Genomic DNA, 11637 nt, shown 5'->3' with positions numbered 1-11637 from the left:
AACTCTATAGACATGCTTTAAGAGCACCAACTACATGAAAAGGCCAGTATTTGCCCTTTCAACTCAGGAAGCTGAATTTTTTAAATCATTTACTTAATTTTGAAGTTGAGGATTGCAAGGGGGTTCCCAAGCCAGCGATTTACATCATTTGCAAAAGCAAAGAGAATGTTAGTTGCCTTAAAAAACCCCAACCCGTGAGGTAACCTCAATATTTAACATTAATCAAAGCCTTACCAAAAAAGCAGATCTGTTTCTAACCTTCTCAAAGAAAGAGACTGTGGTCTTGTGCTCCATATATGTGTGTGGTTTTTCGTTTTGTTTTGTTTTTTTCATTTGAGGATTTTAAAAATGCGGGATAAATGAATGGTTAATTAGAATCTTAGAGTAACAGGCCACACAACTCCAGGAAGATTCTCATTTAAAAAAATTATTTCTTTTCAGTAGTTTCTCATCATGTTGTGCATATCTTCCTTGTTCACCTTTTAACAACATTAAAAATCATTTTATGCTGAACTAAATATTGTTTTTATTGCATTAGGAGAAACCCATGCTTTCTAATGTTGGAGCAGCTGTAATAATTCAGAGTAAAAAAATCCCTGAGTACGTTTTACAAGCATCATTCTAAATATTGCCTAATACACTGCTAATTTTGGCTAGATTTTAAATAAAATAGGCTTCAATGAAATGATATGAAAAGCATGTTCCAATGGATTAGACACAGTCTCAAGGATTAACACTTTTAATGCTGTTTCATTACAAAATCATGGAAAAGTATTGTAGAAATTGGTATCATGGTTATTTTAACTTTGGCCTTATCAGCTGTAAGAAATGTTTTACTCTGTTGTCAACCTATGGCTCTCCAAACACAGTGTCACAAGTTTCATTATTTCTATTTCCCACGGGAGGCAAATTAAGACTGGAGATTTAAAGTGCCCACCTTGGACTTCCCTGGTGGCGCAGTGGTTAAGAATCCACCTGCCAATGCAGGGGACAGGGGTTCTAGGCCTGGTCTGGAAGGTCTCACGTGCCACGGAGCAACTAAGCCCATGCGCCACAACTCCTGAGTCCGCACGCCACAACTATTGAGCCCGCACGCCTAGAGCCCGTGCTCCGCAGCAAGAGAAGCCAGCACAATGAGAAGCCTACGGACCGAAACCAAGAGTAGCCTCTGCTCACCGCAACTAGAGAAAGCCTGCGTGCAGCAACGAAGACACAACACAGCCAAAAATAAATAAATAAAATTTATAAATAAATAAAAATAAAGTGCCTGCCTGAACACACACAACAAATCCCTGAGGCCCAGGTGCCTCTTCTTTCTCACCTTATCACAGCCTCACTACGTCTCTTCTTCCCCTTTCAAGACCAACTGTTCAGGTAAGCTTTGATTATTTGCATCTGTCCTTTTAGAATTAATGACGGAATACTGACAGAAAGGGAGGTGCTGGAGTTACTGGCAAATGTTTATTATTGTTCTTACTCATGAAAGCTTGGAAGGTCCCCAAAACCCCACGTCATCCCCAAGGCCTGTGGCCAGCTTGCCACTTCCCAGGGCCCATTATTTAGAACTGTCTGTGTTGTCCTATCAAACAACGATGCCTCCTTACCTTCTGTGTTTGCTCACCTAGTCACCATCTTTCCCTGGGAGATGGAAGTATATATCCAAGCAAGAGAAAGTGTCAACGGCTATTTCTTCCCCTTCTCTCTCTCTTGGTTGAATATTGCTTCGGCACCTTGGATATACCCATTTAAATTCATTATGAAATATATGCCTTGCAAGGCAGTTCTTTGCCTTTTGTAGGAGACTTTTTCTTTTTCAGGAAAAAATCATCGTGAAATTAACATGGTGATTAGGAAGCAAGTTAGGCATGCAGTACCTTGTACAAACTCAGCTGCATTTAGTGAAAGGAAGACTTGAAATTCATTTCCAAAATGCTGTGAAAAGCTCATTTGGGCCATTACCACTTGCCCTCTGCCCTCTTCACAAGTTATAAGCCACCTTGTGTATTTGCCTTATAGAACGTTTGGGACCCATCGTGGCGATTCTGCAAACGAATAACTAATTGAAATGCTTACCAAGAAGTAAGGCAGGCTTCCCCCAGAACCTTAATCTTTCTCAGAGAATCCACTGCTTACAATAGGTGTCAGGGTTCTACTGAGGTCCTAAACCAACCCCAATAAGGAGGATTTTTTTACAAAACTCGATTGAAAGGCACTTCCTTTTACTACAGTATTTGTATTGAGGTAGGGGCGGGAGTGAGGAGAGGTTACATCAGGGGTGAAGACACTTAGTTGTAAAGTTATAATGAAAGTTGCATGATTGTTTTTTGGCAGAGCAGAATGCCCCAGTGTTGAAATGAAATTTCCACAGAAAGATATCCACAGATCAGAATCCCACAGCCTGGCACAATTCAAGTTTGATTCAGTGAATGTTTTGGAATTCCCAAAGGCAGAGCTGCTTAATTTGGGATCTGGGACCACCAACACCATACAGGGTGTTTCTTAAAAATACAAACTCCTGAGACCTTCTCCAGACCTACTGAAACATAATTTCCCTGGGTGAGATTGGACTTCTACTCCTGGGTGATTCTTAAGCACACTAAAGTTTAAAAGCACCAGAGTCTGTTTTACTCACTGATGTATCCAAGTACCTAGAAAGGCAATTGACAGAGCTCAATAAATACCTGCTGAATGAATGAAGGTCCTAAGTGTTTGTGGCACCCGGAGGCTCGTTATACATATCTTCCAGACTGTCTAATTCAAAATGCTGTCATAGGACAAGTATAATGTTATATCCCACAGGGGCAGGGGAAGCTCTCCTATCTCTGCCCAACAGTCTAAGCAAATGGTCCTCACTTTGACAGGACTTTCCCTGCCTATACTTCACTGCAAAAGCTGTGACAAAGACTGGCCTCACAGCGTTGCCTCCTTAAAAAATAAAAATGAAAAAAAAAAAAAGGAGAGGATTAATAAAACCAACTAAGGTGTAAGTAGGTACCCTAAATCCAGCATATTGAGTAAATTATCTCCGCTAAACCACCCATAACTGAAGCTAGGCAAAATTCTATAAGCCAGTTTTATTTGTAGTCAAAATAGCTAAGGGATCAAGTTTCCTTCCTAATCATTCAAACCACAGGAAAGAGAAGGCAAGAGAAATGCAGTCTTGCTTTTGTATATACACTGTTCTAATAAGACTGTATTAATGATTTATTAAGAACCGACTGAGTGCTTAACAGGTGAATGAATAAAGAAACTGGTACATCCACACAATGGAATACAACTCAGCAATAAAAAGGAAAAACTTGATACACACAATATGAATCTCAAATGCATTATGCAAGAAGCCAATCTCCAAGGATTATATACGGTATAATTCTCTTTAAATGACATTCAGGAAAAGGCAAAACTACAGGCAGGTGGAATGGGTCAGTGATTGCCTGATTAGGGCTAGGAGTGGGGGGCAAGTTTAACTACAAAGGGGTAGCACAAGGGAATTTTTGGGGGGTGATGGAAGGATTCTACATCCTGATCGAGGTGATTGTTATGTGAATCTATGCATGTGTTAAAACTCGTAAAACTGCACACCAAGAAAAATGTGAATTTACTGTATGCAAATTATATTTTAAAAGAACCCATTGCACACACAGCATGAACTCATTAGGTCTCTGAGGGACCTCAGACACTTTCCTTCCCTTGATCAGTTTATTAATGTTGGCAACACACAAACAAGTGGTCTTGGAGTGTGTGCGTGAAAGTGAGGGAGGATTGCTCTACCATACGGTCCATGCTAAGTACATTACACCCCGTGCCAAATTTAGCACCTTATAAACTGGAAACCATTTTGTAGAAAATTCCTTTATTATAGTGCAAATAACTTTCAGCAGTGACATAATAATGTAAGAACACATTTAGCAACATTTTACACCACGCAGTAAATAAGAAAGTGTTTCTTTGAAAATATGTCATCATAGGAACATTATTTCTACATTAATAATGTAGCTGGAAAATGCCAAGGCTGTTTCTCTCAAGGCAACAGGGCTCCCTCCCTCTTTTTGGATATTTACTTTTTAATACAAATGAAAGGATTTGCCATTTTAACAAATCACCAACAATTCTAAGAGTCATTTCTTAGGAGGTTTTGAACTGAGGTTGGCAAGATATGAAATGGGGTTTCAAATTAAAAAAACAAAATTTAAGACAATTCTGGGATAGCCCAGAAAGTAGAAATCACTTCTATTAACTTTTAAGTAGATATATACATTCACTCCAATTTTGATGCAGAAATGAACAGATTGTCTAAAGCCTGCCTATTATTCCCCCAGAGCCTGATTGTTATTTATGTTCCTTGGTTTTGGTCATATTGCAGAATTAGGGCTCTGGTCAGAAATAATACCTTACATACCCAAATGCTTTCCTGTGAAGCTTAAAATTGCACTTTCCATCCTGAATTCCCACCTTAGACCTCGCATGTTGATGAGAGGATGCGAACATTGTTTCCAGTTTACAGCTAATGATTAGTACAGCTGGATTAGCCCCTTGCTAATTTAACTATACCTGAATCAAATCATCACATCATTTAGATTAATTCCAGTAGGCTTAACCAAGAGGTCCCCACTGACCCCATACAGAAACGAAGGGTTAACAGTGAATCTTTACACTAGGCTGCCTAAGGGCTTGGCTGCTAACCAGTTAGCTGATAGGTAGAGAGAACAGTGTCAGTTCCAAACAGTTACACTCCCAACTCCTCTAGTTTCTGCTGAATTATGCAGTGGGTGGGAATGGATGGCCACTCAAAGGAAACCTCCTGTGGAGGTCTTCCACCATAAGGAGAATCAAAACCCCTACCAATATATTTCAGGGTGCCCTCTAAGTCTCTCTACAAACACACATCAAAACCTAGTGGCTCTACAAGTTAATTACAGGCTCAAAAATAGCCGGAGCCACAGAACAGCCCTACTGGCTGAATATGGCTGCTTAACTCAGATGGTACATAAAGCTTTTCAATGCGCAGCCAGCCTTGTTGGATAAAGCATCTTCTTATATAACACAATGGAACTGAGCTAAACAGTTTAAAAGTTGAGAAGAATCCAAATATATCACCTATAAAAAATTCATGATTTTAGTTTGCTTTTTCTTAGACTTTGGTACTGAAACACTGTCTACATTCTCGACACATGAATATGACATGGCCACCTCAGTGCCTCTGCATGTCGTGTAAAAAAACTCAAAAGCAAAGCAGGAGAAGGACGTGTCATGACAAGACACAGTATGCTCTACAGACAAAACCTAAATTATATATAAATACATACCCCACCCCAGCACCCCCTCTTCTCCCCACCAGCTGACCAAAGCAACGCCAAGGGTCCTTCTCTCCAGGGCCAGTGCAGTTTGTGAAATCCAGCACCCAGGACTCCAACCATCCTTGCTGTGCAGTGACATCTGTATCACTGCAGGCTTCTCCTGGAGACTCCCTGCTGTCTAACCAGTTCCACAAGTACAGGGAAACACCTAAAGCTTAATTGGAAACATTCACACTATTGGCTGGACTCAAAGACCTAGAGTCCTGGGAGTTAATTTTTCAGATAAACTAACTGGATCATTTCCTAATTTGGATCCTGTCTTATCCTAATATCTCAGCAGAGCCAAACACAGTAGGAAGCATCCTCTACTCTGAAGCTCCAAAGGCATTGCTTAGGGATATCAGTGAGGGTCACATAATAAAAAGTGATACAATGAGCTAACAGCTTAAGTTGATATAAATTATTTCCAGGTAAGTTATTTGGGGCCATTTGCTTCTGCTTTCCATTGCATTCCAGAATCATTTTCATACTATACTTTTAAAAGTTTATATAACAGTCATTTAAAAATTGTCTATGCAATCACTTCTTACGTGTTTTCAATTAGCTTAATAACAACTTAATGAGCTATTAAGTAGGTCTAGGGAAAAGTAGTTAGTCTTAAGGAAGCCAATACTGTGCTAATTCACAGTAAGGAGAAAAAGCAATGTAAATAATCATCAATAACTTGAAAAGCAGTCTTACGAAACGTTGCAAAGTTTTCCCAAAAGCACTTACAGCAATTTATATCAAGATATCCTAAGTTTAGGGGTATGGAGGATAAGACTCAACTCTTTAAGGTAGAAATTCACCTTTATCATGATTGTAATAGGTAATTTCCCCCCTTAGACCTAAGATAATTGTACATTCAAAAGTTCATAACTTGCTGTTCTTGAGACATTAATCATTCTCTCATACACTGAGTAGAAATAAATAACTACAAGAAAGCTTTAAAAATCTGAATTAACATTATGCTGTGCAACGAAACAAAACAAAACAAACCTTGAACAACCTACATTCTATGTTAAATACCCTGACTAAAATGTCGGTTGTGCTACACAATTCCACTTCAGTGCAGAAATGAGTTGACTTCTGTGTACCGTCTTTGTTGTTGTTGTTTTAAGTCTTTAGCACTTTTGTTCTAAACATCACCTTGCTTTGAAAAGATGAATAACTTACTACCAAATCACAAATCCAGTTCAGTTTAGTCTGAATAAAATCCAGCGTAAGTGTATTACTTTGTTCTGGAAATAATGGCTCGGTGTCTTTGTTCCGACAGCTTCCTAAAGGCAAACCACCGTTGAAGTCGTTTTGGGTTTAAACTGCACGGAAAAAAGAGACGGTGAAGTTTCCCTTTTCGTTTTTGTTTTCTTTTTAAGTCTTCAGATCTTGCTAGGACACTTCTTCCAGACCAACAGTCATACAGTTGTGGCACCTGATGCTATCTGAAACAGACGTGGTTTAAACAACATCAGCCAAGCTTAGTGATCTGGAGGTCCCCGTTTATCTTTATGGTGTCGATTGCAGATAATGTTTGAATGCGGTGGTAAAAATCAAAAAGTTGGTGTCCATCCACAAACACTCTGAAACGTGGGTGCTCACAAAGGATTTCCACCTGGAAGAAACAAAATAATAACCTCAGTTCATAATTTCAATGAACCCTGCTGGGGAAAACAAACAAACAGTACTTCATTTTGGAGAAAGGCAACATCCTCAGTGGTTCTCAAACACGGGAGTGCATTGCGATCATACAGAAGGCGTGTTAGAACACAGATTGCTGGACTCCACCCACCAAAATTTCCATTTAGTAGGGCTAGGGTAAGGTCTAAGAATGTGCTTTTCCATCAAGTTCCAAGATGATGCTGGTGTTGCTAGAATAAGGAACACACTTTGTGAAACACTGCTCTACACTATTCAATGTCCTTTAAGGATTTTAAATTGCTTTACTATTTCTCCCTTCTTCTTGCATGCCAGAAAGTGATGTAAAGTGGCAGAGATTTATTTATATGGCACTTAATGCCTCCATCCTCATCCCCTGAGCAATTCTATCCTACCTTCAGAGAAGCCCCTCACAAAGCAGAACTGGTACCCATTAGTAGCATGTAATAATAATCTAGACACCCCCTAAACACTAAGCAGAGAGGTTACACAGTAATTACCATTCGACCAAGGATGTGTAATTAACAAGGCTTTGTTAAGCCAAACAGAAATACCGATTCCATATGGTAAAAGCTTTTTCTTCCTCTTTTTTTTTTTAACTTAAGTAATTCACCATAGAGTTTAATCATTGGTTCTGTGCTATGTATTTATTAAAAGCATTTGTATTCATCATGCAAGGAGAGACTCCGTATATGATGTACGAATGTGACATTTAATTTGTATTATTACTAAAATTGTATCACCAAGAAGGGGTGATTTCATTTCAGTTTTGTTGTTGGGGAGCACTATTCCTCCTGGCGGAAGCTTTGGTTACTCACACTCATGAGCTCTGCATTAAGATTCACCAGTAAGAAACTGTCACAGTTCAGGGGAGCCTCAGGGTCATTAACATTCTAGAGAAGGGTAGGGGTGTCTTCCCCAGGCTACAATTAGAAGGGCAATTAGTCTCTATTCTATCATTGATGTGACAGTCATGGATTCTTGTTTTGCCCCCAGACTGTGAGATGGGAAGAAAAATTATGACTTATTCATAGGCCCTTCTAAATTTTTAGATGAGGAGCAACAGGTTAAGGGTAGTTCTGCTTTGTTAGGTGTTTATGCAACAGGGAGCTTTTAATTGGGTTGTCATTATTGTGATGTATGTTAACAAGGTGTCATGTAGACATTTCATCAATCACCAGGTCTGACATGTCACTAAATTCTTTCCTAACACATTACTGACTTGCATCTCTTACTTGGCATTGTCCTTCACAGAGGAAGGTGCTGCTAATGCTGCTTGATTGAAATGGAAGTCTGGGCTGTGCTTCCTGCCTGACAGAGAGTGGGGAGCAAATCTATCGTCATCCAGGCCCAAGGGAAGGAATCTGTCAGCCACAGAGACTGTGACAGTGAAACAGACTTGAGGCTCCTTAACCCAGAGAGGGAAACAAGGACATGACTAGTCCTCACTGGCAAAGGGAACAAGAGAAAATAAAATGATAATCACTAGATTCTTAAAAAAAGACATAACTGATATGGTTTGGTGCTACTTAAAGGTTGAGAAAAAAATGAGGAAAATTCTAGATACTTATTATTATTTATTAATCAAACAGATATTTGGGGACAGGTGTCTATTATATGCCTAGTACTATGTTAAATGCTACATAGAAAAGTATTTATTTTTAACAATCTAGACATGTAAATATGGGTTTATTTACACGTATTGGCTAAACAGAATTGCAAAAATTCTGGCTGCTTAAAGAGTTCTTGGCACATACTAGATGAGAACATCACCATCCTGCCAGTGGTTAGAGCGGAAGCACTCGAGGCACTCACCCTGAATGGTTGGTCTGGGATGAATGGGAAGTAAGGGATCGCTGACTGTTCTTCACCCCTTTCCCCAGATATACAAGAATTTCTGAGTAGCTGCCGATCTGTGAACACAGCTTTGAGTTCAATTGCCACATCGGCGGGAGGATCCTCCGAATCACCACAGGTCAAGCTGATGGCAAAGCTGAAAAGAAAATCATCTCATTTATTCACAGTTGAGCAAAACAACATTACAATGACCCAGGCTCCCATTTCCTTCTTCTTCTTTGGATTTGTCAGCTTTAATGGGCCACTACTCTTCATATGGGGGCGGGCATTGGGGGGTTTAGACTATGGAGAAATAGGATTACAATCAAACTGGTTTATTTTGTTACCCAGAGGAGGCCCTGGTGAAAACTTCAGTGGAGATGAAAATGACTGTAGACATTTCATATACCCCAAACCACCCACACATCTGTGTCTTAATCCATTTCAGAAGACTCAAAAAGAGCCCCATTAATTGACCAGGGGAAACAATATCTTGTAAAGTTTGGTTCTCATTTATATTGATAGTTCTTACTCCAAACACCATGTTTGGGGAAAAAAAAAAAAAATCCTTTAGCCTCCCTAAGGGTCAAAGAGAAAATGATGTGGGTCTATATTTATAATCTCTGATATAAATAGCTGTCTAGAGAAATGATGGCTGGGATTCATACACATTCTTTTCATGGGAACATAGTACTTTCTTGGCACTTCAAACTAGCAACACTGGCCACAGGGGTGGGAAGAGGAGGGGCAGTAAACCACAACAGGACCTTGTAACTGCCTGATAGGTCTAGGTGACAAGGACTCTCTGCCTTACCTCTCAGGGTTGAGGTCTACGATGCCCATCACTAATACCTTCTTGCCTGGTCTCATGCCACCTTTAATGTGCCCACAAAATGGCACGATCTGCAAAGGATGAGAGGAGAAACAAACTTTACAGCCTGTTAGGGAAGAGCCAAGGCCTCAGATCCTTAGGACCTGACCTCAGGAAAGAAGAAAGAAGAGGGTACAGGCAGACATAGAGCACAGAACAAAATCATTTACCAGTCGTGGGAAGTACACGTCGGCTTGAACTGGAGAGCCCAAGGAGTTGTTTAAATGCCCATCATCTAGTTTCTAAAAATAGAAGCACACAGATTGGCTTTCCAAAAGCTTTTGGAGGGGGGTGTTAGAGGGAGCGGGGAAGAACCTACACAAATCTGGAGGAATCCAGCAGCCTTCCATAGAACACAGGAAGCCTCTGCAAAAGCTCCCACCTCACAGCCCACTGAATAACCGCATAAACTCCCGGAACAAAACCCGTCCTTTCCACCAGGTAGCTAAACCTGTGATGATCCTCAGACCCTTCAGATCTAGATCAAAATGAAGGTCGAGGCCCACTGGGGAGCCAGAGCCCCGCGCCGGAGGAGGGAAGGCCCCTCTCCAACCGCAAACGCCCATGGAACCGCCGTCGCCCAGGCCTGTCCTCGGGGACATGGCTGGAGTGCAGAGGCCGCGCTCAACTTCTCCCGCGAGCCCCTGGCGCGGACCCATTTCCAAGGGGGAAATCCCCGGAACGGTGCGGGGCGGGCGCGGGGCGCGCGCGCCGGACACACACACGCGCACACTCACACGTGCAACATGCACACACCTGGCCGGAGGCTGCACGGCGCGGAGGGGACTGTCGGTCACCCCCACCCCGCGGGCCGCCCCCAACACCTCCCCTCAGCCAGCGGCCCTCCAACTGGGGCACCCCTCCGGCCCCCCACGTCCGCCGCGCACAGCCGGCTCCCGCTACCAGGTACTGGGGCGCCTTCTCACGCGTGGGGCGCGGGGCTGGGCCTCTGCCAGGCCGAAGCCGGCGAAGGGGCCGTGCGGGCTGCGGGAAGGGGGCGCCTCGCGTGCGCCCGCCGCACTCACCACCACTGCATCGCTGTCGGCCACCGACCCCGCCATCTTCTCGCGCAGCGCGGCGGGGTGCGCGGCTGGCGGCCGGGCGGCGGGGGACGTGGGACACGGCGCGCGGGCTGGGATTCAGAGGCGGTCCTGCGCCGGGCGGGGGCGCGGGTCCGAGGCTGGCTCGAGCGCGCACACACACGCGGGCGCGCGGGCGTGCACTCCCGGGGGCCCGGCGCCGACCCGGCTGGCGGGGCCGGGGGGAGGGGGAGGAGAAGGCGGAGGCCGGGAAGGCGGCGCGGGCCCAGAGGTCGGAGGTGGCCGCCGCAGCCCGGACCGTGCTGCCGAGTCGAGGCTGCTTTCTTCCTCGGGGTGCTGCTGCCCGAGGAAAAAGGAGTCGAGGGCCGCGCCGTGCTGGCCCTGGGCTGCATTTAAAGGCCGCCAGAGCCCGGCTGGGGAACCGGGAACAGGGCGGGGAGCCGGCTGGGCTGCCGCGGCTTGCTCAGCTTGCCCTGCCCCTCAGCCATTGGACGGTGGCAGGAGGCTGGGGCGGGAGGGACTGGCCTACCAGGGTCGGGGCGTGCGGGAGGGCGGGCTCCCGGTCGGCACTCTTCGGCGGCAGGGTGGGTGGGGCTGGGGCCTGCCAGGTGACAGGTGCTTGTGACATCACCTCCCTTCCCCTCCAGCCACCCTCCCCGCCTTCCTTCTCAGGTCGTGTCTTGGGGCAGGTGGGACAGTGGAGGGCGAGGTCAAGGGAGAATTGGAGGTGGAGGTGGTATTCCAGAGCTCGAGATTTCTTTCAGAGAATGCCAACAAAGAGCGAGGAAAGATTCATTCGGCTTTCCAGGGTAGAAAGATAATGAAAGGCCTCTAGGCTTGCATAGATAAATATTTGACCTAAAAGCAAGAGGCAGAGGACTCACAGTAGGGACTTTTA

At 43.9% G+C, this 11637-nt stretch overlaps 1 protein-coding gene across 1 annotated transcript; it reads right to left on the bottom strand.

Annotated features, from left to right (window-relative positions):
- Positions 1 to 3215: 3215 nt before the first annotated feature.
- LGALSL (galectin like) lies at positions 3216 to 11211 on the bottom strand. Its single transcript, XM_024133607.3, has 5 exons — positions 10725 to 11211; positions 9870 to 9941; positions 9643 to 9731; positions 8808 to 8985; positions 3216 to 6948 (listed from the first exon to the last, which is right to left on the bottom strand). Exons 1-5 carry the CDS (start codon positions 10758 to 10760, stop codon positions 6805 to 6807), a joined length of 519 nt encoding a protein of 172 aa, XP_023989375.1. The 5' UTR covers positions 10761 to 11211; the 3' UTR covers positions 3216 to 6804.
- Positions 11212 to 11637: the final 426 nt, after the last annotated feature.

Source organism: Physeter macrocephalus, chromosome 12 (assembly GCF_002837175.3).
Source record: "Physeter macrocephalus isolate SW-GA chromosome 12, ASM283717v5, whole genome shotgun sequence".
In the NCBI taxonomy this organism is placed as follows: Eukaryota; Metazoa; Chordata; class Mammalia; order Artiodactyla; family Physeteridae; genus Physeter; species Physeter macrocephalus.
Note: the sequence above shows the minus strand (reverse complement) of the source record. Positions and strands in the feature narration are given on the sequence as shown.